Below are 27,582 nucleotides of genomic sequence, written 5' to 3'. Positions count from 1 at the left end.
TCTCACGATCTAATCTCTTTGGGTGTTCCGCCATTTCTCAGGGCCGGCCCCCAAGGGGAATCATGGAAAGTCCCATTTTGGGGGCAGCAGAAGCCTTGTTTGATATTGGGGGTATACGTCAAAAAATAGTATACTTAAGGACTTATTTAAGAAACTTCATAAATATTTGGGGCAAACGTTTCAATTAATTTAAATATGGACTTAATGATGAAGATTGGTTAATCTCGTCAAAAAATTTCGAGTTCTTCACAGAGAACTCTTTTTCACTTTTGCCTTTTCTTTTTGAGCCTAAAACGAAAGGAGCAAGGTAATTCTATGTCCTTTTGTATTCTATGAGTCATTGAGAATCATATGATCTCAATAATATGATTTCATTTTCCCTTTATCTGATTCTAAAACACATATAAATAGAGAAAGTTAGGGTTTATAGAAGATGTTGGTTTTTTTTTTGAATTTGATGGATCTAATTATATTGGCACGCTTAATTCAACAATTATTTAGTGCTTGGCTTTATTGAGGGTGTTCAATAGTTGATTCCAGTGTTGTTGTTTTTTTGTTTGAAATTGTTAAACCTAGGGTTTTGAAATTTGGGGGTTTTGGTATAATTGTAATTTAATTTTATGATTAATTGATTTGGGTTGTTTGAATTAGGGTCTGCACCATAATTATGATTGATTTTATATTTTTATTGTCCATTTTTTCTCATGGTTATTGCACCATATTCAGTAGCTATTACCTGTATTCAAATTGCAAGCACAACTACGTTGTATTCTTTCATTTATAAGGAAATTCATTAATCTTGGTTCTTTCATTTATAATTTTATAATTATCTTTTATTATTACAGTTGTGTACAAAAAAAAAAAATTGGGGGGCATAATTTTTTTTTTTGCTTCGGGGCAAAAAAAGTTCAGGAACGGCCCTGCATTTCTGTACTGGTTGTGTTGTCTCTCTGCATGATGAAACTCCGTTTGCTACAAGTCTCGATGAATTTCTATAGCAATGAGATAGGGAGGTTTAAGTACAAATTTGCGACTTCTCACTGAGTTTATCTGAATGGTCCGTTTTGCTAATATGTAGATAAACCCTAATTTATATATTTTTTAAGCATCTAACTTGTTTCTATAGTAAATTGCATGTATTTCCAGGGTTTTAAATTGCTTAACGAGAAATTGATGTATCTTATCTGTGAATTTTTTGTGAATTTGTTGAAGGCATTTTTGCCCAATGATGGAAAACTCGTTTTCTTGAACAGTTGCATTGAGCTTTCATTATGAGCCTTGAATTACCAACACCACCACCACCGTCTCTTCTCCCCTGCTTCTTCTCCTCTGACCTCTCCTTCTATCTCTCTTCATCTCTTCTCCCTCCCTCTCTCTAGAAGGTTGGTGATGATAGACTTGTTATGAAAACTCTTTGCTAATACTGTGAATGATTTATTATAGCTATGAGATCTGAGGGTACCATTATTTATTTTATCAGTTAAATATTTGGAAGTTTTTTCTTGCATTCAGAGAATCTAGAAGTAAAAATGTTAATAGAATGTCTCATTGAGCTTTTGATTTCGTTTAATGGAGTTGAAATTACAAGGTTGTATGTATGTGTCTCTTATGTGCTTATAGAAATCAAGGAGGAGTTAGCTAAACAGATACGTGTTTACTCCCAATAATTTTTTACTGTATATTGTAATTTTTCTGTAACTTTTTCATCCTGTTTTTTCTACGCATTAGGATTTTTTTCTGGTTAAATTGTATTTAAGATTGAGTTGAAACTCCACCTCCAACTGTACTGTGTACAATTCTACAGTTTCATAGAATCTTTACTTCCTTTAGGAGAAATTTGTGTTTAAAATACTCTTGAGATTTTCAGTGTATCCACTGTGCTTTAGAAAGGTTTTTTTTGCACTCTATGTTTACTTACCATTTTGATGTCTTATATTTATCTTTTGCTGCTTCTTTGTGCTGCACCTTTATTTTCACACACTATTTGGTAAATTCCATTGCCCTATGATGGAAAAACTCACATTGACGAGCAGTTGCAGGGATTTTCATTAAGAGCTTTTACATTCTCTTCTTCCTCTTCTTCATCATCATTATCATCATCATCATTCTTCTTGTTTATTATTATTATTATTATTATTATGGCGAGATGTGTGAAGGCTCTTAATGATAACCTTTAGCTTACACTGAGCAATGAGTGTCTGATACTACACGATCTGAGGGCATTAGAAATCGGATATCAGTGTTACTTATCGAGTCTCAGTTTGATTGGTTTGACTTAGCATCATAAGCATCATAGTCATATGCTTTAGCATTTTACATAATGGGTCCTAAGTTGTGGTTGAGATGTGTTACGACTCACATCATCATTTGGTTGACATGTTAGTAGTGTCTCGGAACTGATAAATATCTCTAGTGCTGTTCGTTCAAATGAGTTAAGCAGTTAGTTCATTATGAGCATGCAGCTTGATTTTTTCCTTTCAGTGTTTTATGTCTACAGAATCCAAGTGACATGCGTGTAAGTTTGAAAAAACGTATCTAAGTACTCTGCCAAGGTATGCCCAGAAAGAGAGTGGAAGTACTAGTATTTCAAAGGGAAGATCAAACTCAACGTGTATGTGGAAGAGATGCAGATCAAATAAATCGAATCAGGCCAAATGTAAGCGCTTGTATCACCACATAAGTTACTAACTTATATATAATTTTAGTTTTTTTATTAGCTTAAGAGAAATTTATTTTTCAGATCTGTAAACTCTAGTCTGGATGAATTTTGTCTATGACAAAGTTCTCAATGTAATGTTTGACCTAGTTAAGAGTCCTTAGACACCTTTGCTCGATGATGGAATACTCACTTTATTGAACAGTTGCATGGAGTTTTCATCACAAGCCTTGAATCACCGCAACCACCATCTCTTATTCTGTCTCTCTCTCTCTCTCTCTCTCTCTCTCTCTCTCTCTCTCTCTCTCTCTCTCTCTCTCTCTCTCTCTCTCTCTCCATCTATTCCTTCCTCTCTTTCTAGAAGGTTCATGACATGCTTGTTATGGAAACTCATTTGCTGATATACTGTGAATGATATATGATAGCTATGAGATCTAAGGGCATCAACTACATTGTCGTTTTATGGATCTTCAATGATGTTGTGGAACTACTCTCTTGCATTCTAAGAATCTAAAATACAAATATAAATTGAAGATTATTTAGTTCATTGGACTTTTGATTGTGGTCATTTGATTGAATCAAGTCTTTATTCAAGTGCAATATGCTTTTTGTCTGTATGTGTCTATTTTGGATATGGAAGTAGTTTTTGTTTTATGAAAGATCTTTGACATAAACAGCCAAGGTTTTGATCTTTGTCTTGTAAACTAGCTCTGTTAGCAAGCTGAGAAGACATTTTGCGTGGTTTGATGTTCTGTTGAAATTTTATTGGTAGTTAAAGTTATTTTCTCAAGGAAGAAAGTTATTTTGTATTTATCCAAGATTTTAGTGTAACCTGTTTATAGTTTCTTTACTAGTTTATCTGGCTAAGTACATCATTCTCTGTGCACAAATAATAGTTATTCCAATTCTATCAGGAAAATGAACTAAGGGACAAGAGGATATTATGAGCAAAGCGTCAAAGACTGGGTATTTGAGCTAAAGAATGGATGAGGAAGATGTGATTCAAGATCATCGGATGTAAAAATTGTCTGAAAGTGCAACATTGTAAATTTTTTTGCAAGGATTTCTGATGTCAATTGCAGGTTAGCTCTGAATTATTCTTAATTTATCATCTCGTAATTTGTGTTAGTCTTCATTGCCGATGATAGAAAACTCACTTTGACTAGCTGTTGCATGGGTGTTCATACAAGCTTTTACATTATCATCATCATGTTGTTGTTGTTCCTCATCTTTTGTCCCCGTGTCTGTCTACATTTTCTTAAGATTCCATGATGAGAGGTGTGAAGGCTTGCAGTAAAACGCGTTAGTTTCGACTGTCAATGATATTTGAAGTTATGAGATCTAAGGGCACTACAGTGTGGTATGAACTAGTTTTGATCCTTGTTTCTTGATTTAGAGATTGGCACCTTTTCTCGTTAACTGTTAGCATCTGGCACTCATCCCACGTTCTCTAGCTGTGCAGTATGCTTTTCTCTTTGTGTATGTGATGGTATGCTTTGTTTTTCCGAAGTGCAAGTGGATCTTTAAAACCCAAAAGAATAATCTTCTTCAACTGCAATATTGGATGGAGAAATCTTTGCCCGATAAGTTATATAACCACTGCATTTTTAGAGTTAAGCTGATCATATCGGAATCGGATCTTGAAATGGGTTTGGATGCTCTGACGTTCATCTTTCTTTATGGTCAGCTTACATATTATGTAGGCAATTGCAAAATAACAGCAACCATATATGCAGCAATTTATCAAACTAACATGTAGTTGTCAGAGTATCAATTTCAGTAATATAGTTAACTCTCACCATCTTGTCCGTCCTGCGTGATAATTAGTAGTACTATTTAATTAGTTCTTCCCTTTTGTTGTGAAGAGTGTGAAAAAAAGATTGTACTTGAAAGAAGTGAACTAGAGAACATTTTATATGAGTATTAAAAAAGATATTGATTATGCATCGGTTATCCAAGATATGCACGTTAAGATTGTACTACAATAAGCATTCCCAGTTAAGAATATAGATAGCATGTTCCAAAGGGAATTTGAAGGCCGCAGATGCTGATCCCGGTGAAGTTTAGATGATTTTCTTGGACCGTTGCATGGAGCTTTCTATAACCACCACCATCTCTCTCTAAAATGGTGGTGGCAAAAGGATTGTTATTAAAACTCTTTGCTAATACCGTGAATTGTATATTATAGATATGAGATCTGAGGGCATCATTTATTTATGTTATCAATTGATGATTTGGAACTTTTCTCCAGCATTTAAGGCTTGTTCTCAAGTACCACTAGACTCAGCCTAATAATCAAGTAGTAAAATTGTAAAAAACTAAATGTTTCATCGAGACTTTACTTTCACTTAATTAAGTTGAAACTACAAGTTTGTATGTATGTGTCTACTTGGTTATGTGCTTAAGGATCTTTAGTATAGGTTTCCATATCTCCATGAGTTTTAAATTCGTTAGATTGCACCGTGTATTTACACCCTTATGGAAAGAACGAGGAAGTAGATGTGTCTTTATACTATAACAGAGTATACACTAATTAAGTTTGGATTAAACTTTGCATTCTTAAATTTGTTAGATCGCACCGTGTTTTTACCTGTATAGAAAGATCAAGGAAGAAGGTAAAATAGTTTTGTTATCTTGCGTATCCATGCACAAGATAAGAGCCAATCATTGGCATGGGAAATTGTAAAAAACAATCAAAAATATGAGAGATAATGTGAATTTGCATTGGAGAAGACAAATATTGCACTTGTATAGAGAGAAATTTAAAAAATCCATGAATATATGCCTTCTCCAATGCAAATCTACATTATCTCTCATATTTTTTTTTATTGTTGTGTACAATTTCCCATGCCAATAGTTGACTCTTATCTTGTGCATGGATGCACCAGATAACAAAACCCATAAATAAACTTCTACTGTATATTATACTATAACAGAGTATACCGTAATGAAGTTCAGATTAAATATGCAGTAAGATGGAGTTGAAACTCGACCTCCTACTGTACTGTGTATAATTGCACTGAATATCTCCTAAATATGCAGTAAGATGGAGTTGAAACTCGACCTCCTACTGTACTGTGTATAATTGCACTGAATATCTACTTCATTTAGGAGAATTTTGTGTTAATCCTCCTGTGATTTTCAGTGTATTCAGCATAAGCGTGTTCTACTTGTGCATTACATTTTCGGATTTTCCAAACTAGCCAACAAGGCAAGGTTTCTACTCCATGTTTGATTAACCATTTTTGAAACTTTGATGTCTTATATTTATCTTTTGCTTCTTCTATTACTGCTCCTTTATTTTCGCACACTTTTTGGTAAACTTTGTAGCCCTGTGATGGAAATATCACATTGACGAGCAGTTGCATGGCTTTCCATTAAGAGCTATTACATTCTCCACATCATAGTCATTATCGTCATCATCATCATTTTTCTCCTTCTCCTCGATTATTGTTACTGTTATTATTATCATTAGCGAGATATGTGTGAAAAGGCTCTTAATGATAACCTTTTGGTTACGCTGCCAATGAATGTCAGATGCTACACGATCTGAGGGCATTAAAAATTGAAAATCAGTGTACTCATCGAGCCTCAGTTTGTTACCTAATTGTCATAGTCGCTCGTGATTGGGATTCGTCACTTGACATGTTGGTTTTGTCTCTGAACTGATAAATATCTCTGGTGCTGTTCATTCAAATGGACTAAGCTGTTTGATCACTCTGATTATGAAGCTTGATTTTTTTCCCTTCGGTATTTTGAGTCCATAGAGTCCAAGTGACATGCGTGTAAGTTTGAAAAACAGATCAGCTGTTTGAGTGGGAGCGTCAGTATTTCAGAGGACAGAGCAAACATATGTGGAGAGATACATATTAATTTAACCGAATCAGGCCAAATGTATGAGCTTGCCTTGATGTAAGCTTGTTATGACTACGTTGTATCTATTTTTAGGTTGATATTTGCTTAAGAGAAATTTTGGATGAACTTTGTCATGCAATGTTTGACCTAGTTAAGTCATTTTTGCTCAATGATGAAAAACTGACTTTGTTGAACAGTTGGATGGAGTTTTCATCACAAGCCTTTAATCACCACCACCACCACCACCACCACCATCTCATATCAATCCCTTCTGTCTCTCTCCACCTTCATCTCTTCCTTCCTTCTTGAAGGTTGATCACAGGCTTGTTATGAGAACTTATTTGCTCATGGGCCTCAACAACACTTTTTGTTTTGTTCTATGGATCTTGAATGATGTGTTGGAACTATCTTGCATTCCGAAAATCTCAATGCAAATGTAGAATAAAGATTATATATTTCATCGGACTTCCAGTTTTTTTCGTTTGATTAAATAAAGTCAGTATTTGAATGTTTTATTATTTTCGTTTGTACGTGCCTATTTTGGATATGGACAGCCTCGGTTTTGATCTTTATTTTGTAAACTAGCTCTTTGTTAGCAAGCTAAGAAGTTCACATTTGGTGTGCGTCTGTGGTCCTTTGAAATTGAAATCTTATTGGTAGTTTAAGTTTTTTTTTTCTCAAGGGAGTGGTCTTTCCGAGATTTTAGTGTAACTTGTTCATATTTTATTTACCACCTTACCTAGCTAAACTAAGCGATTTTATGTGCACAAATAATAGTTAATCCTATTGTATCAGGAAATTGTGATTTAAGATGTCAACTGCCATGGGACAGAAGGATTATGAAGAAAGGCTGGGTATTTGAGCTAAAGAACCGAAGAGGAAGATGGGATTTCAACATCATATCGTATCAACTCTGTAACTTCTTTTTGCAAGGATTTCAGATTTCAATTGCAGGTTAGCTCTTGAATTATTTGTTCTTAATTTATTATCTAGTAATATATGATGCTCTTCATTGTGCAATGATGGAAAACTGAGCGGCTGCATAGGTTTCCGTAACAAGCTTTTACATCATCATCATCATGTTGTTGTTGTTGTTCCCTATCGTTTATCCCCATATCGGTCTACCTTTCTTAATATTCCATGATGGGAGGTGTAAAGGCCTATCTTTTATCCCCATATCGGTCTACCCTTTAGTTTTGACCCTTGTTTCTTGAGTGAGAGGCTTGCACCTTTGCTTGCTAGATGCATGCGCTCATCCTACGTTCTCGGCTGTGCAGCATACCTTTGTGTATGTGATGTGAATCTTTTAAGAATAAGGCTTAGCTTCGTTTTCTATCATTACTGCAATTGTGAGAGGAGGTATGCTCCTAATATCAAATCTTGAAAGTAGTTCAGATCCTCTGAAGTTCATCTGGATTCATGTCAGATTACATACTATTTAGGCAAGTTCCAAATAATAGCAACTATATATGCAGCAAATTGTCAAAGACTATATAGTTGTGTGCGTATATACAACTCAAGTAATAGAGCTAACTCTCATCAATCTGTCCTGTCCTTTTGTCTTGGATGACAATTAGTAATACACTAATATTTTCTTCTTCCTTTCACGAGAGGAGAGAGAAAGAAAGACTTTAATTGAACTGAGAACATTGTACATGAGTATTAAGAAATACTGATTAGGCATAGGTTACCCAAGATTTACAAAAAGTTAGCAGTGACAGTAGGCATTCCCAAAGCATATATTTATAGCATGTTCCAATTGGAAATTGAAGTATGGGAATGCTGCTCCTTATGAAAGTTTAGATGATTTCACTTCAATACTGCTTGAAGTCAGTATGTTGGGAAATTGACGTCAGTTTGCCACCACCACCAACCCAGGTCGAAATTTGTGAAACATATGCATGTCTATGTAAAGACTCATGTGGCATGCGAATCAACTTCCCAATTCTCCGAAATGATAACTCGTTGTTAAGAAGTGAGTGTAGCCTTTAGGGTTATTCTACTAACTGTTCTCTGTAATTATTTCGGTGCAGGTTACAAGCATTGTGGGGTTACAGCTAAGCATTAGTCCAGCCGTGTGAACTATGCAGTATTTTCGATTTTATTTGTATTTCTTTTTTTTAGTACCAGCAAATTTGCATCTAAAAAGAAAGGTATTGCAGAGAAGATCTTTAATACACCCTAGAAATCATTGCAACTCAAACTTAATAAGATGTAACACGCATTGGTTATCAGTTACTTTTCTTTGAATTCACATTTGGTACTGGAAATGAGTATAAGTTTATTCTTCCATTTGTTTGGTTTTACAGATATTAAGCAAGGGGAAGGTGTTTCATGATCGAGCTGTAGTTATGAATGACAACAGGACCATCAAAAGAAATCAACATCTATTGTTTGTACTCGTGTTTGGATTAGTAGTGTTTAAAGAAATCAACATCTTTTCTGTAAGTTTTTAAGAAAAAAGTGCATGGACATTGGCATCCCAGTGCCGATGAGGGCAAACATGTACATGAATATTTGGTTATTGTAAGGCCATCTAAATAGTATATATACAGTATATGCACTTTGTATATGGAGTGTATACAGTATATGCACTTTGTATATGGAGTGTATGAAGTCTAAAAATAAATAATAAAATGAATATTTGGTTTTGTTTTTATCAGTTGCCTTTTTAGCTAAACAGTGGCTACAAAATTTTCCTCCCTATGCGGTATGCTAGAATTGGACATTGTCAATCTAAGTAGCGATGCCGTGGACTGAGTTACAAAAATACCAGGGGGTAGTACACAAACCTTTACGTAGACTAATTATATGATGTTAAGCTGTGCTGCAAAATGTAGTGCTTCCAGACTGGTCCACTGGTGTGGGTAGGACGGAGTACAGGAGGTGTATCAAAATGACCGATCTCCCGGCATTTGCCGCACCTAACTGAAACCCTCATAACACTTTGTAACTCGATCATATTCCTCTTCTTCCTTCGACAGAACAATGTATCCGGATGTTGGGTCGTACGGCCGTCGCGAATAATCTTCACATGCCAAGGGGATGAAGAATCATTCGTCACGAGGTAAATCTGTCTTAAGATATTTTAGCTTTGTTTTGGATTTGGTTTAGGTCTGCAAAATGGGTCGTTTTGAGGGTTTTCAATGTTACTTTGTCATGTGAATCTCTTCGTCTGATTTCTGATGTATATTTAGAGGATGGCGTTTGTAGAGAAGAAAAATAGATTCAGATTTGCAGTACCGAAGAAGAGTGAAAAAAGACACAGACTGATGGTAAAAGATATGACGCAGACGGAGGACGATTGGACCTTTTTGTTGTGCTATCCCAGTTCCGTTGCTAGTGATAGAATTGTTGGCAAAATCTTGACGTCAATTGAGGGGATCGGCTTGGACATCATGGGTAACTATACCGTTCATATATCTTTCATTTTTAATTCTCAGTGTGTTAGTGATTCCATCGTATTTTTTGATACCATCGTTTAGATTTCACCAGTCTCTATTCTCATTTTTAATTTCTTACTACACACTTCGACAGGGATGGTAGAAACCCTTGTCCCGGTGATTCTATGCTACATCTTACTCGCTATCCATTTATTGCTATGATATTGGTAGGTGAAGGTGCTATTGAGAAGGCTCGTCAGCTTACATCAGAAAAATATGAATCATATTTTACCTTTCAGCTTACATCAGAAAAGGAAACAGTTAAACTCTGGGCGCCTGGCAGGTAATGTTCTTGACCACATTAATATCTCCTATTTGGATTAGAATGTACTTCTAACTATTGAACACCACAATTTTTATCCAAAAATTTGTTGAAGTTGAGTCTTACTCTGACACAATGATGATCTGAACATTTTGTGCAACAGGCTAAAAGCTCACACCAGTGATTCATATAAAAGGGCAGTAGAAGATTATGAATTGTGGTTTGGTAGTGACTCTCTTTTCACCTGGAGAAAAGAAGCAGAGGCTAGTAAATATCTGGCAAAGATGGTTGACCGCTAGGGAAGTCAAAGACAAAGAAACCTTTATTATAGCCCACTCTATTTTACTAGGTTATTTATACTTAAAACAAAGGACAAAGAAATCTTTATTGTAGCCCACTCTACTTTACTAGGTTTTGATCTTCTTACTATTAGAAGAACTTCTTCATGTTTCTTTACTCTTATCGACTTCCTAATTCTACTTATTAGGCTAGTTATGTTGTTCCCTGTTCTCATATAATCTAGTTTTATTTTCCTAAACACTAAATTACATCTTGCTTTCCAAATCTCCCACAGGCCAATATTTCAGGCCATTGAAGTTTCCCCTCCTGATTTCTATATATGCTATCGAACCAGTTTGCTAACCAATAATGAAAGTTATCATAATCATTTATCCACATGCTAGCAATCAGCCCTAAAACATTAAAAACATAAATGGCAAAGCCACGGTTCATAAAGAGATGAGTTAGAGTTTTTTCCTACTTCCCACACATGGGGCATGTTTTGTTTATGTTACTTAGAATCCTTCCTATTTTCTCGTTCAGAGGTAGAATGGAGTGGGCACACTTCCAAATAAAAGTCTTTATCTTAGGAGGTATGTTCATATCCCATATCCTTTTCCAAAACTTTCTTTGTACCCTGTTTTCTGTGTGGCCTTTCCTAACCATCTTCCCATATAGTGACTTTGTTGTGAACTTCCCGTTCTTTTCCAGCTTCCATACTACTTCATCCTCCATATCCTCTTTGATCTCAATCTTCATGACAATACTCACAATTCTGTCCTCTAGGTATTGATATAGCTTGTTGATATTCCAAGTCCACTTCTCCACATTGCAATTCATTAGCTCATACAAATGAGTTATTCTTGGGATTTGATTACTTGGTTCTATTAACAGCTCCTCTTGACCTGGGTACCAATTGTCCATCCAAACTCTAATTGTAACCCCATTACCAACTACCCATTCCACATTTTTAGCTATTCTTTCCACTTTTCTGTTGAGGTTTTCCCAGACCCACGAAGCTTTTGGAGAGCAAACATTTGACCTGTCTAGGATATTTGTTTCCGGGGAATACTTATGTTTATAAATTTGCGCCCATAGTGAGTCAGGCTCCTTGAGCAACCTCCAGTTCACCTTTGCAAGCATAGCAACATTAAACAAACAATTATTCACAAAACCCATTCCTCCCATACTCTTGGGCTTGCACACACCAGCAATCCACGCCTTGGGATAAACACCTTTTTTTTTTTTTTTTTTCCATTTTCATCTTTCCCCCATAAGAAATCTCTCTGCAGCTGATCTATCTTGTTAATTATAGCAATTGGAAATTTAAAGCAATTCATTTGATATAAAGTCACGGTGTTAAAAGAAGCATGTATTAAAACAGATTTACCAGCAGTGGAGACTGTTTTGCATTTCCAATCCTTAAGCTTAGCTTCCACCCTCTCAATAATTTTTTGAAAGGATTTAACTTTAGAGACATGAGTAAACAAGGGAGACCCTAGATACTTATCATTGACATTATCTATTGTGTTCTGATGGGTGTTCGGGCTAAAGAAAATTCCCAATTTTTCCAAATTTATAAATTGTCCGGAGGCTTTGCTAAATTCATTTAAAACATTCAAAATATTTCCAGCCTCAACAGACTTAGCATTGCTAAACACTAACAGGTCATCAGCAAATAACATATGGGATATTGGTGGGGCATTGCACCCCACCTTTATTCCATGTAAAATTTTGTTATCTTCAGCATTAGAAATGACTCTCGAGAGCGCACTTCCATGCACAAAATAAAGATATAGGGGGATAGAGGATCCCCCTGTCTTAGCCCTCTAGTGGAGACAAATTGCTCACAGGGCCCACCATTTAACAAAACAGCTGCAGAGACAGTACTAATACATTGATGCACAAGATTACACCAAGTATTGCTAAAACCGAGTTTTTCCATAATTTTGTTTAAGAAACCCCATTCGACCTTCTCAAAAGCTTTTGACATGTCGATTTTGATCCCCATTAAGAAATCATTTCCACGTTGAGCTATCATTGTATGAATAAGCTCATGAGCTATGAAAATATTGTCTGATATCTGTCTACCTTGGATAAAAGCTGCTTGGTATGGAGATATTATGTGAGGCAAAAAACATTTCATCCTATTTGCTAGAATCTTAGACATGACTTTGTAAATGGTATTACTTAAGATGATTGGTATATAATCACTAGCCGCTTGTGGCAAATCAATCTTAGGGATCAGAGATATGAAAGTAGCATTTATCTCTTTGAGAATGTACCTCGTGGTGAAAAAGCTTTTCATCATGTTATACACATCAGTTCCCACCACCTCCCAGTTCATTTGAAAAAACCTAGGAGTAAATCCATCAGATCCTGGGAACTTGTCCGGCTCCATAGAAAAAACAATATTTTTGACCTCTTCCGTGTCTGGGATCCTAGTAAGCCGAACATTATCCTCCTCAGTAGTTGTTTTATGCAGTCCAAGTAACTAGGGTCAGTGACAGGATTAGAAGTAGACGCAACAGTTTTGAAATGGCTAGTAATCACAGCCGACACTCCTTCACTCCCCTCTACCCAGTTCCCATTACTATCCTTTATAGTCTCAATTCTATTTCTTCTATACCTATTTACAGATTTTCTATGAAAGTAGGTCGTATTTTTATCTCCTAGTTTATATCCTTTTCTCCACTCTTATCTTTCCAGAAATTTTTCCACTTTAAATGTTCTACCTCTCCTTCTAGCTTTCTTATTGTTTCATTTCTGTTTATGAGTTGTGTGTTATTGGTAGCATTCATGAGAAGTTTTTCGGTTTTTGACAGGTTGGTTTTGATGTCTCCAAAAGAAGTTCTATTCCATATGTTAATCTTTTTCTTGGTGTACCTGAGACGCTTGACCGGTTTGTATTGATTGCTTCCATTCACCTGACAGTTCCAGTTGTTGTTGATGATCTCCTTGCATTCTGGTTCCTTTAACCAAGTTCCCAAAACTTTAAAAGGTTTGTTTCCAGTATTTGTTTGTTTTTGGGTGTTGAGCATGATGGGTGAATGATCTGAGCCAATTGCCGTTAAATGAGTTAGGATTGCTAGCCTATTCGCGCTTTGCTATTGCGGATTAGCTAGTGCTCTATCCAACCTGACTTCGGTGAGATCTTTATCTTTTCTTTTGTTGGTCCATGTGAAAGGATATCCCACAAATCCCAAGTCCTGGAGGTTTGAATCATCCAGCAATAACTTGATTCTGTCAGCTTCCGCTCCGTTAAAAGTTCCAGGCCGTTTCTTCTCATTTGCACTTAGAGTCAGATTCAAGTCTCCAATTACCAACCATTCACTATTGAGACAGCTTCCATTCTGTGCCATGTAACTCCAGAAAACATATTTTTGACTCCACTCAGATGGACCATACACACATGAAATTAGACTTTCCTTATTTGTTGTTGTGTCTGTAACATGGCAGTTAATAACATTTTTGAAATAACATCCCACCCTGAGTTTGATTCCCAACTTCCATGCAACAACCAACCCCCTGCTGCACCTATAGGATCCACTAGAAAGAAATTTCTATATCCCAGATTTCTAATGATTGGGCTAACAAAACTTCTCTCATTTTTTGTTTCAGAAATGAACAAGATATCAGGGTCATTTATTTTAATCAGTTCAGCAAGATAATTTTAGGTTAAAGGATTCCCAATTCCTTGACAGTTCCAAGCAATAATTTTCAGATTTCCCATATGGTGCATGTAATGGTTGTTGTGTAGATGGAATTTAAAGCAATGTAATAGGGCATTTCTGATCATCTTACTATCTTTTTCGACATTGTTATTCATGCTTTGAAAGAAAAAGGTATCATTAAGATAATACATAATTGGAATTTTAGGTGTTGGAAAGACAAATACCTGGAGCCCAAAATTTATGGTGTTTTTGCTAGTTCCATCCATGCGTCCATCATCGCCTTCCGTGTTTTCCCCTCAGCTATAAACATATCAAAAGAGTTGTTGATTCAGTGAAATGTGGTTGAGAACTACTGTCTTTTATAAATATTCATTTATAAATTGATTTTTAAGTTCGACCACATTGGCTTTGGGAGCTGTATATATTTTAATCAACAGTTCCATAGTACTACTTCTGATGTAACAATGCGGGCAGAAACTGGCGTGTCTGCTCTGTTGACTACATTGGCCTTGGAAAAGAGAAGTGACAGGCTTTACCTTGATTGATAGATCAATGCATGAATGTAAAGTCTAGAGGTGGAGGAAAAGCAAGCGGAGTGCTTTCTGGAATTTTTATATTAGATAGAAAAGTTAAGGAAGAAAATGGGGACACCGATCCAAGTCGATACGACTCTGTTCTCATGTTTCCTTATAACTTCATTTATATCTTGGTTTTTGATTTTGGTAAAGACGTAGTATAGTTAGTTTATCCTAAATAATACTGTTTCTATACTAGTGGGAGTGGTTCGTAAATATTCGATCTCCTTTACATCAAATCAACATTTATTGGTTTATAGCCGGATGCAGTTTGTCTGTAAACGCTTCAACTGCATTCTTTAATGTTCGCGGATGATGTTGGTCTCGATTCTATAATGTTTGCGTAGGAGCGAGCGCTTTGATTACACATAGAAAGAGGGTTTGAAGCGATTGGTGCTCCATATTCTGGAACGCATAAAGGGATCCTTAATTTCTTCATCTAGAGCTTTCCACGGAACTGGAACTAGTATAACAGATTAATTATAAATGCCACATTGTCTGTTGATGTACGTATACTCAGAACAGCACTTCCAGTAAAATTGAAACCGAACATTAATTCCAGTAACATGACATTATTCACGCTTGCATAAATCTGTCACTGGATGTCATATTGCTGATACTGCAGCCAAAGATTGAAAACCTTCAATAACTGATCCATATGGTTCTTCTACGCCATATGGGTCTCCTACGGCAACAACAAAAACAAAGAAAAACTCCAGGAACTGAAAGTGTAAAATACATGGAGAGTTTAAGAACTCGACAGCCACACAATTGCAAGCACCAACGAAAGAAAAGAATTAAGGAACTGCAAGATTGCAGAATGAGCTAGTATTTTGTATGTTGTCATGACTAATTTCTTCTATTTTGTTTGTCAGCTTTTTTTCTGGCTCTTCTTTCTCTGGAACTCAATGAAGACTTGAATGCTCCATCATTTTCTGAATCTTCATAATCCTTGAAAGATTTCTGCACACATACAACATCCCAATTAATATACTTTGCTATTACCAATAAAATATGTAAACTTTACAGACCATTCATTCGCATTTTGAGTAGATGTACCTCGCGAATCTCATTAAAGCTTACTGCATAGAAAGTCAGGGCAGCAACTGCAATTATCCCTACTACTGGAATTGCTATCATTTGAATTTTATCCATTCCTCAATCCCGGAATTCCTCCTCCCTCGAGCTTTCTATGTTCTGCTTTACAACTCCCGAATTACTGGTTCACTTTGTTTCAGCAACTTTTGTTAATCTCTGTGGTACTTGCTGTATTTATTTCTCTCTATGGTAAAGAAGATAAGATTCTTAAACTTTGGTATATCTATGTGACAAGGAAGGACCATCAACTTATACTAGCACCACAAAAAACGATTGGAGCAACCACCAAGCTCTAGTATAGCCATAAAAATGCAGAGAAATTTGTTCAGGAATTGCTCAAGGGAGCTTCATTCTACATTCCCCAAACCCTTTGAGGAGCATCACAAAGCTTATATGAAGTACTGACTGGGTGGGAGGGGGCATCCAGAGCAGAGCACCCTGCTGCTCCTAAATGTAGGTCACAGAAAAGTAGAGGAATGCCCAAAATCAGTGATTTAGGTAACAAAGGTTTACAGGATTGCCTTTTTTTTTGTTAATGCCATCACGATTTACTTATCTAGGAACTGGAACCAAGTACAGGACTATGTTTAGTCATGAGTCTAACTTAGATAGCATTATGCTGCACCAATACTCTTGAGGCTCCCCGTATGGTGTGTCCCTGTATGGACACAGCCACATATACTCGGACACACCTAAAATACTTCGTACTATAAAGTATAAACTATCAAACAGCTGAGAACTAAAGGAGCTGGCAAACAAGCCAAAATCCGCGGGTTTGCCCGGCCCGACCCGTGAAAAACCCGCACCCGGCTCGGCTGGTGTCTAAACAAGCCGGGTTAGGGTTGGAGAAATGCCGGCTTGTGAGTAAACGGGTTAACCCGTCCCGGCCCGTAAATCCCCGGGTTCAGCCCGTTAACCCGTCTACAATACCTAATTACTAATTTTTATTTAATCCTGACCGTCATATTATCTAGGGTTAATCCTATACCTAGGTTTAAGGTATAAAAGGTTAAACCTAAAACTAACTAAAGAGACATCGTTCTCTTTCCTTCTCATTTTTTTCTTCTGTTCCTTCTCTTATTCTCTGCGTTCTTCGGCTGGTAATTAGAGATTATAATGGTGAGATTGGGACAGAGAGTTGAGGGGAAAGGTTTGTGGGTGTTTGTAATGGTGTTATTGAATTTAATTAATTAAGTACAAAGAAGATGAAGAAGTCGTGAATTGAAAGGGGATCTGGGTGTTTGTAATGGTAATCGACTTTCCGGAATTTTGAAGAGATGGATGGAAATGGTGGACAGTATAACCCAAGAACAGTAGAAGAAGTTTTTAGGGATTTTAAAGGTAGAAGAGCCGGGATGATTAAAGCTATCACTTCTGTTTAGTGTTTGACTCTTCAATTTCTTGTTTGATTTTGATTTTATTTTTTTATTTTGTTTTGAATTTTAGGGTTTATGGGTTTTGGTTTTTAATGTTTGTTTCTGTTTTGCGTGGTGTAGATGTGGAAGCATTTTTCACGCAGTGCGATCCTGGTGAGGATTTTTCTTCTCCTTCTCTTTGTCTCTCTTTCTATTTACACCATCTTTGATATTTTTTTTCTGATTTTTTAAAATTTTTAGATTAGTGTTGATTTGGGATTTTTACTGATTAGGGTTTTGATTTTCTGGATTTTTTGTTTACTGATTTGATGAGCTGACTGAATTTTCCTGTTTAGAAGATGGAATTTGGTTTGGTGTTTGAAGAGGATTTTTTAGTTAATTTTGTGGTGTTGAAATTGATGTTTATAAAATGGAATTTGGTTTAGTTTCTATTAAAGAATGTTTGTATTTGTAGAGGAATTTTTTGTTAATTTTGTGGGGTTTTGAAAATGAGTGATGGTGTCCTGTATTAGTCTGAGATAATGGGTTTTGATTCTAAGGAATGCTCGTATACATGTGGTTCTAGTAGTTAAATTCTGGGGTTATTGAAGTAAGAAACCCCCAAACCAAAAATTCTTTCTTTCTTTCTTGGGGTCTGTTCTATAACTAATAATTTATTTCTGCTTCAGAGATTTTCATCATGATGTTGTTTGGATATGGAATGTTGGGTTAGAGCCTTAGTGGTCATGATCATTGCCAGTATGTGGATAAAGGGGTTTGTCAAGAAGAACTGAAAACAGAAAAATAATTCTCAAAAACACTGTAATGGAGCTATAGTGTGGATAGTGAGACTAGCATACGATTCTTCTTTCATGTCGTCGACAAAGACTTGATTTTTCTGATTTGGGTTTTGCTTAAAACTGAAGAATCTGTTGGAAAAATACAATTTTTCTTTTTTGAAGATATTAGAGAAAGAAAGAAGTGGTAATGTCTGCTAAGCTTCTTCAAGCCCTAACAGAAGATAGCTCAGATCTGCAGAAACAAATTGGATGTATGACTGGGATTTTTCAGATTTTTGTAAGTTCAGTTTCCTTTTCTTTCAACATAAAATTGAATCTGTAATCTAAAATTTCTAATTGTGGTGATGTTTTTTTTTTGGGTGATTAAGCTATGGGTGGTGATGTTTTTGAGAACTCTATTCGTTAAATTAAGCTTTAATTTTGTTTTAATTAAAATTAAGCTTTAATTTTGTTTTAAACTAAACAAGCCGGGTAACCCGTGAACCCGCAAGCTTTACCCGTTACGGGAGCGGGTTAAAGAAATGACCACCCGTGAAGAATATCGACCCGCAGGTTTTGACCCGTGTTAACCCGAACTCGTGTAGCCCGTAACAAGCCAGCCCCGACCCGCCCGTTTGCCCGCTCACTCACCTACCTCTAAGGAAGATAATAGTCGAAAACATGCATGTGCTAGCAGAAATACACTTGTGCAATTGTAAACAAGTGCAAAACAAATACAGTTGTGTGGTTTTCTCGTTTACATTTCTAAATATATCTTAAAAATTGACGGTACTTCAATATATACCACTGTGTCCCCGTATTATAGTTTTTCAGAACTGCCGTATTGGACACGCGGACACACCGCTGTGTCGGACACCCGTGGCAGTATTGGTGCAACCCTAGGTAGTCGACGAGCCATTTGCTCCTGTCAGCTCATATGTGGAAATGCTTCATTGTCTCGTTAATGCACCACTAATGTAGCAGAGCAGAAATCGAACTTGAGATTCTGTGTGAAAGTGAGAAGGTATTTACCCTAACTTTTCCCTTACGAAAGAACCCAAAACGTTTCTCTATAACTAGTTGAAGAAAATGTAGCGGAGCAGAAATCAAACTTGACTCGATTCTGTGTAAAAGTGAGAAGGCATATACCCTATCTTTTCCCTTACGAAAGAAACCAAAATGTTTCTCTATAACTAGTTGAAGAAAAATGTATCTCTCCTTGAAAAGCATTTTAATATTTGCAAATGAAAATCACTAAAAACATTTGATCAGAACTGACAGTGACAAAAAAGAAGAAAATAAAAGAATACAGATTAGCACATTTTAATCTAAGAAGAAGTAAGATAAACGAGCCTAATATAGAAGTCCGCAAGGATGCTTAACCAGGTGGCCATTTCATTTGTCTTCCTCCAAGTACATGCAAGTGTAGATGATAAACAGATTGACCTGTGGAAGTAGATATATCCATGCCTCAGCGTAGGGCAAACATTGAGCAACAAAATGAAACCTGCCAAAACTTAACAAATTTAAAAGGCGTGGATAAATACTTACAGCCACCAGGACCATTATTGACAACAACACGAAATCCGTCCAAGATGCCTTCCTTCTCTGCTACCATCTTTGCAGTATATAGAAGATGACCCAGTATCTCACTGTGCCTTGGTTCAGCCTATGGATGAGTGATGACTGGTGAGTATTACGCAAGATATAAGGGACCCAAATTATCACAAAAATGAATGGTATATAGTAAGCAAGTTTCCGTTCATCAAAAGTCGAGTAAAAACGGAGGAATGTTTTGTTGACAGGCTCAATGGGAAGCATATACTGTATAACAACCGAAGGTAAGCAGCAGTTCTGACCCTCATTATAACAGTATAAAGTGAAACCCAAGACATAGTTTGTGGGAGTATTTTCAGGTGCACGAAACTTAAATGGCGCAAAAGGAACTGCAATATACAATCCGACGGTCAGGACTTAGAGGAAATTTAATCAACACAGACATGATCCAAAAGCTAGAACATGAACGTTCTGATGCTCATTATACCACGGGAGGTAAATTTCTTCCCAAATTAATCTAAGTAAGAGTAGGCACTAAATGAGTTCCATAAAAGACTTGAAAGAATTCCATAAAAGACTTAAGATTAGGCATAAAAGACTTAAAAGAGTTCCATCTTACTTAAGAGGAAACAATTAATCATTTAATCTTGTTTGTGAAATTTTCGACTGCACTCACAACAAAGTTTGGATAAGGAATCTCCTTACTATACATGAGGAATAACCTTACCACTCTGAGATCTTGAAATCTACTTGTCTCTTAGTTTATTCTGAAACTATAAAGTACAAACTCTATAGTCCATCCACGATAACTTGTGTACTGACTACAGGGAGGAAAGGGAAAAGAAAATACCTTTCCAAGCTCTGTTAGTCCATCCCTGAACTTGGGAATTACTACAACATGCACAGGTGCTTGTGGATTGATATCACGAAATGCCAACACCTTATCATCCTCATACACTATGGTTGAAGGTATCTCCTTGGATATAATCTTGTCAAATCTGGAAAAAGAAATCGTGAGAATTGACACAACATCAATGCTTAATAGTTCAAAATTGTTGAGCTAATTACACAAAACATCCGAAATACCAGAAATTCATAGGAAACATACATGGTTGGACCTCCAATGTCAGCAGTTGCTGCAGCTGCTTTAGCAGAAGCTTCTTCATCATTTGTGCCACTTACACGACATAGCGATCTGAAAATTCACAAACAAAAAAATCTCAATAATCTGGCCTGGTAGTCTACATGTTGAATTGGTGTTTCGATTGAGATAACAAAAATCGAGAGATTACCTGTTTCGAGTTCGTAAAGGAGGAAAAATTGTTTGAGTTGTTGCCGGGAATCCTCCGAATACAATCGAATTCTTGGAAGAAGAAGACACGATAAGTTGTCGTAATGATCCAGAATTCCTGTTAAAAAGAAGAAGAAGAATCATTCCCAAACAAATGAATACAAAAAAATTATCAATTAACAAATAAATGAAAGGACAAAAAGAAGAGCAAGAAGTTTACAGAAAGTGTGAAAAGGAGTTGATTTTCGCCGCCATGGAAATCGTCCTTTTGATTTTAAGTGAATAAGCGGAGATGAACATGCACTAAGCACTATCTATCAATTTCGTTCAATCCAGTCCTCACTCGCTTATTAAGGAAGACGACGAGATAGAAATTGGTCCAATTGGAGACCAAAGAGGTTACCTAAAAGCCCTTCGAAGTTGTTTCTGACTCGTGTCTGACTCCACCACTTTGATTAAGTCCTTGTTTGTTTTTTCCTGACTCACCTAAGTCCCTCAATCTGATTGATATCGCTCGACTCATCTGAATCTGACTCAATATAATATGTTTTTTTTAGTTGGATCTGACTCATCTGACTCAAAAGTACGTGAGTCAATGGTTTGGTCCCATGAGCCAGGAGCAGTGTAGTCAATATTCAACGTATCGGCCGATACTATCGATATCGGTGCTTGAGCGATACGAAAACTACAATATCGAGCGATACGAAATATGCCCGATAATATCGACCGATATACGCCGATACGAGTTAACCGAAATTTCCTGTACGAGGATATTTTACCAATTTAGGTGAAGAATGGGGGTAGTTAGGTCTTTCTGGAGAAGGGAATCGATAAATCCTCAATCCAATTTTAGTTCTTTGGCGGGAAAAAATCATCTAAGGAATGTGAATTTTAGAATCAACAAACTAAGACCTTGTTTGTTTACGGCTTACTCGACATCTGGGTCTGAGTCAACCTCTGACTCGCGCCGAGTCAGCAGTCAGGTCGTTTGTTTTGTATTTTGAGTTAAATCTGACTCAACCTCTGACTCAGACCTAGTTCCTGACTCGGACCCGTTTGAGTCAGGTAAAAAAATACCCCCATTTCATGGGACCAAACCACTTACTTACATATTTTTGAGTCATTTGAGTCAGATCTGACTCAAAACAAACATATTGAGTCAGATCCAGATGAGTCGGGTGATTTCATTGAGATCCAGACGACTCAGATGAGTCAGGAGTAAACAAACATGATGTAAGTTCTTCTTCTCAATTTAGGAATAGGGATTAACCATAATAAATTATTGATCGTTTTTCTCAATGGAGTTATTTTTGTCGATCTCATCTATCTGGAAAGAAGGAATTTTTTGTTTTGATTAATCTTCTCCTAAAATTGATGGTAATTATTATATCTTTACATAAAATGTGTGAACAAATTTTGTTATAATAATTGTAGGTATAAAATTTGAAATCGATAATGCACCGATATTTCAACGATAGTATCCCCGACAGAAAGTTATGTCAGTATATCGGTCCCCGACGAGATACACTGATATCTGATATTAACTATATTGGTCGGGAGCATTTTATTCCCTGGCTCAAATGGGTCTGAGTCAGGGGTTAGACCTGAGTCAGAATGCGAGTCAGATCTGACTCAAGATAAAAAAAAACATGTCTGACATTTGACTCGACCCGAGTCAGATTCAAACGCCGAGTCAGCAAAAACCAAACACACTTTCCTGGCTCAATAATTATTAAATTAAATAATATTAAGATTATAAATCTTTTGAATCAATTTGTGTAGTAGGCCGAAATTGACTACACTGGAGTAAACATGTTACATATGTTCAAACCAGTGTAGTCAATTTCGGCCATCTCGGCCGGAATTCCGCCGGAAATTCCGTTTCCGGACCAACGCAACCCGGAATGCAACTTTCCGCCGAAACGGAAAATGCCCGAGATGTAACCGAAAATCCGGCCGAGATTTTACACATAAACCGGAATTCCGGGCGAGAAATCACACAGAGAAATTTCGAGTTAACAACTTAACATCACTTTCTCAATTTGGCAGAGAAAGAAAAAAACCCAGAAACAGATCAAGAGAAGAAAAAAGAGAGGTAGTTGGATCGATAGAGCAAGATTTACAGCGAGAGAAGTAGATATAGATGGATATAGAAGAGTCAGACTAGAGAGTTTGGTGACTTGGTCGGGTTTGAGAAAGAGTTTCAGGAAGATTAGGTTTTCAATCAGAGAAGATTAGGTTTTCAATCAGAAAACAAGTAAGTAATCCAAACCCTTCCTTTATTTTTGTTAAAATAGACTGATGCATGATGTTTTTATTGATTATAATCGAAGTTGAGATGATTGATGTTCTTAAATTTAGGGTTTATGTAATTAGGATTTATCTGAAATTGGGAATTGTTGAATACCAATTTTTGAAATTGTATGATAGTATGATACCAATTTAGTCCAAGATGCTTAATATATGATAGTATGATACCAATTTTTGTTTCTGATTGTGTTTAGAAAAATCATTGTACTGTATGCTATGAGTCTATGACTATCTTAACAGGATGACTGAGCAAACAACCACTACTTGGGGGCAATTTGATATGGATGCTTCTGTTTGACCATGTGATTCGTGTTCTCATGTCTGAAGCTCATCGTCGTATTTCATTTTTCCTATTTCTTGCTTTAGCTAATTGTGTACTTAGTGTCTTCCGCATTGCGAGCTGTTTATGTGTGACAAGAGGAAAAAGGTTATTTCTCAATTGAGGAAAAAGTTCTATGATGAACTTGTTTGCGCTGTGTTTGCTGGTAGTGTGTACAACACTTCATATCAACCATCGGCATGTTTTAGTTCTGGTTTCATATAATACTTCAGTATTTGCTGCATATGAATTTCCCCCTCTATTCTAACTGATTAGAAGACAGATAGAATCATGATACAGTAATCCATATTGCTTCGATTTCGATCATTGATAGTCAAATCCATGGATGGGAAACTAGGCAACTTTGTAAGCTGTAGTTGTTTTCTTTTTCTCCTATTAGTGTCACTTATTGGCATCAATCAGTAAGGAGTTCCCGCTCCAGCTAACCATTTACTCAATGCAGTACATCATTTTTATTCAAACTAGGCCTAGCTTTCTCCAATCACAGCAAAGCAATCCTTTCCTGTTTCTTAAACGGAAAAGCAACCAATAATGTTACTAGTATCTAGAATTTCTAGACATACTCAAAATTTGAACCAGTAGCATGTCTTACTATTTTCTGCATTTGATTTAAGTTTTTTCATTTCAGGTTGTGGTTATGGATTCTTCCAATGCATCCAATTCGAACACCTCAAACACTGCATGTGGATCAATGCTGCCTCAGTCCTCTACTCAGACTCAAAATAAAGATCCAGCATGGAAATGGGCTAAATTGAAAGACCCTGCATTTCCGAAGAAACTAAGTGGTGTACTTTGTAACAAAGAAATGCGTGGTGGTGGAATTACTAGGCCTAAGGAGCATATCACACAAATCAGGGGGAATGTTTCTTCATGTTTGAAAGCATCGGCTGAAGTTATAAATGAAATTAGACTAGCTGACAATATAAAGAAGTTAAAGAAATCTCACAGGGATGATGTTGATGCTATGTATCAACGTACAAAATCTGATGAGAAGTCTGATGCTGATACTGATGATGAGGACCTTGATGTGCAAGAAGTTGAAAAGGTTTCCAATGTGGGAAGTGCTAGTGGTAGTCAAGAAGTTGTTCAGAGTCAGAGGAAGAGAAAATTCAAGAGACAGAGTAATTGTAGGGGTCCCATAGATTTACTCATGCAGACAGACCACCGTAAAACTCAACAAGCCACTCTTGAAAGAAACAGTTCAGCGAAAGAGAAGTTACTGAAAGATGCATGGAAAAGCATTTCAGCTTGGATGACTGAGAATTCCATATCTTTTAATACTGTTCGTTGTCCAAGTTTCCAAGAAATGATATATGCAATCGGTGAATATGGGAAAGGTATATAGTGCTCTCAGTAATCTTTTATTACTTTTGGTTTAATTGTTTTCTTACTTATGCCTTTTTTGTTTCTTCTTTTGATGTTAGCTATGCCCGCGCCATCTTACCATCAGATTCGTACAAATCTTTTCAAGGAGCAGTTAGAAGAAATGAAGAAGTTTGTTGATACATTTAGGGTACATTGGAAGAGGTATGGATGTTCTATTATGTCCGATGGTTGGACAGATGGGAAAAAGCGACATCTTATCAACTTCTTGGTGAATTGTCCTAAAGGGTCAGTTTTCTTGAAGTCTGTGGACGCGTCAGATAGAACCAATGATGCTGATTTCATACGTGAGCTTATAAAGGAGGTAATTAATGATGTTGGGAAAGAAAATGTGGTTCAGTTCATTACCGATAATGGTTCAAACTTTAAAAAGGCTGGGAAGGATTTAATGCTTGAATACCCAAATCTATTTTGGACTCCTTGTGGTGCTCATTGTGTCCAGTTGATGCTAGAAGAACTTGGTGACAAGCTTACACGAATCAAGACAGCCGTCATTCTAGGTAAAAGACTTGTTACATACATTTATGCTCATTTTCAAATATTGTGCTTGATGAGGAAGATGACAGGTGGAGACTTACATAGGTCTACAAAGACTAGATTTGCAACTCAGTATTACACACTAGAAAGTCTTCAAAAGTATAAAAATTCTTTACAAATGATGTTTGTGAATGATAGGTGGGCAAAAAGTAGATTTGCAAAAGAAAATGTTGGAATTAATGCACTTAAAATTGTTACAAGTAGTACATTTTGGGAAGATGTTGATTACTCTTGTAGTGTGTTAAAGCCTTTAGTTAAGGTTGTAAGACTAGTGGATATCGAGCGCAAACCTATGATGCCTTGTTTTTATGATGCAATGAGAATAGCAAGGCATCAATTAGAGAAGAATTTCAGCGAAGATTGTGATACTTGGGCTATAATTAATGCTTGTTTTGAGAAAAGATGGAAGAAAAACTTCAATCATGCTCTACATTGTGCTGCATATTATTTGAATCCATCCATATTCTACAATATTGAAACTTATGAAATGGATAGTAATGAAAAGTACATAGAAATCAAAAGGGGACTTCATACAATAATGGAAAGGCTTATACCCAATGAAGATGAGCTTGATCAAGCTACAAGTGAATTGAGAAAGTATGCTGATGCTGTTGGGATTTTGGGAAGTCCATCTTGCAAAAGAAGAAGAACCAAGGATCAACCTCGTAAGCTTATTTGTTCTGTGAGTTTAAAGTTAAATTACATTTCTGTTACATATCTTTTATAACTATTTTTCTTTGTATTTATAACAGATGATTGGTGGATTACATTTGGAGGAATCGACGTGCCTAACCTGCAAAAATTTGCAATCAGAGTATTGAGTCTTACTTGTTCTGCTTCCCCATGTGAGCGAAACTGGAGCACATTTCAAAATGTAAGTATTCTAATCTTTTGCAATGATTTGTAATATTCTGAATATGCATAACAACTGGAGATATGATTGAACTAGGAAACATAACATGCTTGCAGACCCCTATGTTCTCATGACAACTATCTTTTGTATTTCAGTTGCACTCGAAAAAACGAAATCGCATAAAACAACAGAAGTTGAATGATAGTGTCTTTATCCAATATAATAAGAAATTGCAGCGTCGTTACACAGAAATCCAACAATATAACGACGATGATAAAGCAAATGATCCTATTTTTCTGGAGGAGCGTGATGATAATGATGAATGGTTGGATTTACGAAATTTGAATGACTTGGATATGCTAGGTGATAATGTAAGTTTCAATGATTTGCAAGAGACAGTGGGTGAAGAACGTGAGACATTTGGTAGTGGAGGTGCTTCTAGTTCTCGAAGCAAGTCTACTTTTCCAACCGACTCGGAGTATGATGGATATGATACCGATGAATTGATGTTGGACACTGAAAAAGGGCTACTCGTTGTTGCTGAGAATGACGGAGTTACTCAAGATGATAATATCTATGATTATTCAAATTATGTTGATTAGCACTGTAATGTTGTTGTTTAAGTAATATTTTAGACCATGAACTGAAGTTGTACTAATTTCTCTTTTAAGTAACATTTTAAATATGTTCTGGATTAATTAGTTAAGTTTCAAGTGTTTCCATTTTTGTGTTTTTTTTTGTTCGTTTTTTGTTGGATTGATCGTATTTTATTATATCATAAGATTCATAACATATGTAGAAATTATATATATAAAAGTTGAAACCGAAATTACACCGAGATTTGGAAACGGAATCTCCCCGAGATAACGTTGTACCAGTGTCTCGCTCGGGACCGAGACAAAACGGAATCCGAGATCGACTACATTGGTTCAAACATAAAAATCAAAGATGATCACTGAGGGGGTCTATATTTCTTAACCCAGCCATGTGGGATTTCACTATTCACTATTCAAGTTTTTCACCAATGATGCATGGTGGGTAATATCCATCTGTAGAGAAAACTAGTCCATATATATAAAGTTTTGTACTAACCAAGTGGCTTAACTGAGCAAGACATCATTAGATGGAGACATCATTAATCAGGAAAATTCTCCGCCAAAAATGTTTATACATTTCTAGCCAATCAGGATCTCGACAATAATGATAACCCTGATTTCGCATGGAGCAAGATCCGGAATATTCAAGCCATCCCTAGAATTAGACTTTTCATATGGAAATTAGTCCAAAAATCCCTCCCAACGTCGGCTAGATTAGGCGCTCACAATACGGAAATTG

At 36.3% G+C, this 27,582-nt stretch overlaps 4 protein-coding genes and 1 long non-coding RNA gene across 8 annotated transcripts; 3 read left to right on the top strand and 2 right to left on the bottom strand.

Moving 5' to 3' along the window:
* The first annotated feature begins 204 nt into the window (after positions 1–204).
* On the top strand, positions 205–9,170 carry LOC113290063. 4 transcript variants are annotated; one of them, XR_003331347.1, is made up of 6 exons: positions 205–307; positions 2,482–2,656; positions 3,571–3,738; positions 7,307–7,465; positions 8,545–8,664; positions 8,821–9,170. It is a non-coding gene; the product is annotated as an uncharacterized LOC113290063 (long non-coding RNA). The 4 variants fall into 4 exon arrangements; XR_003331346.1 differs by lacking the exon at positions 8,821–9,170 and having other exon boundaries at positions 8,545–8,801; XR_003331348.1 differs by lacking the exon at positions 8,821–9,170 and having other exon boundaries at positions 228–307; positions 2,498–2,656; positions 8,545–8,801.
* Positions 9,171–9,333: 163 nt separating this feature from the next.
* Positions 9,334–10,707, top strand: LOC113286398. The gene is made up of 4 exons (XM_026535031.1): positions 9,334–9,578; positions 9,709–9,913; positions 10,126–10,237; positions 10,380–10,707. The coding sequence occupies exons 2-4, from the start codon at positions 9,712–9,714 to the stop codon at positions 10,513–10,515; spliced, it is 450 nt and encodes a 149-aa protein (XP_026390816.1). The 5' UTR covers positions 9,334–9,578; positions 9,709–9,711; the 3' UTR covers positions 10,516–10,707.
* Positions 10,708–15,278: 4,571 nt separating this feature from the next.
* On the bottom strand, positions 15,279–16,485 carry LOC113286397. The gene is made up of 2 exons (XM_026535030.1): positions 15,804–16,485; positions 15,279–15,707 (listed from the first exon to the last, which is right to left on the bottom strand). The coding sequence occupies exons 1-2, from the start codon at positions 15,897–15,899 to the stop codon at positions 15,594–15,596; spliced, it is 210 nt and encodes a 69-aa protein (XP_026390815.1). The 5' UTR covers positions 15,900–16,485; the 3' UTR covers positions 15,279–15,593.
* Positions 16,486–19,173: 2,688 nt separating this feature from the next.
* On the bottom strand, positions 19,174–21,192 carry LOC113290062 (14 kDa zinc-binding protein-like). Its single transcript, XM_026539564.1, has 6 exons — positions 21,045–21,192; positions 20,826–20,942; positions 20,642–20,728; positions 20,384–20,531; positions 19,528–19,645; positions 19,174–19,422 (listed from the first exon to the last, which is right to left on the bottom strand). The coding sequence occupies exons 1-6, from the start codon at positions 21,122–21,124 to the stop codon at positions 19,355–19,357; spliced, it is 618 nt and encodes a 205-aa protein (XP_026395349.1). The 5' UTR covers positions 21,125–21,192; the 3' UTR covers positions 19,174–19,354.
* A 3,087-nt stretch (positions 21,193–24,279) lies between these two features.
* LOC113291781 lies at positions 24,280–26,849 on the top strand. Its single transcript, XM_026541276.1, has 4 exons — positions 24,280–24,811; positions 24,899–26,059; positions 26,147–26,268; positions 26,403–26,849. The coding sequence occupies exons 1-4, from the start codon at positions 24,280–24,282 to the stop codon at positions 26,847–26,849; spliced, it is 2,262 nt and encodes a 753-aa protein (XP_026397061.1).
* The last annotated feature ends 733 nt before the right edge of the window (positions 26,850–27,582 follow it).

The sequence above is a fragment of the Papaver somniferum genome, chromosome 6 (assembly GCF_003573695.1).
Source record: "Papaver somniferum cultivar HN1 chromosome 6, ASM357369v1, whole genome shotgun sequence".
NCBI classification, from domain to species: Eukaryota; Viridiplantae; Streptophyta; class Magnoliopsida; order Ranunculales; family Papaveraceae; genus Papaver; species Papaver somniferum.
Note: the sequence above shows the minus strand (reverse complement) of the source record. Positions and strands in the feature narration are given on the sequence as shown.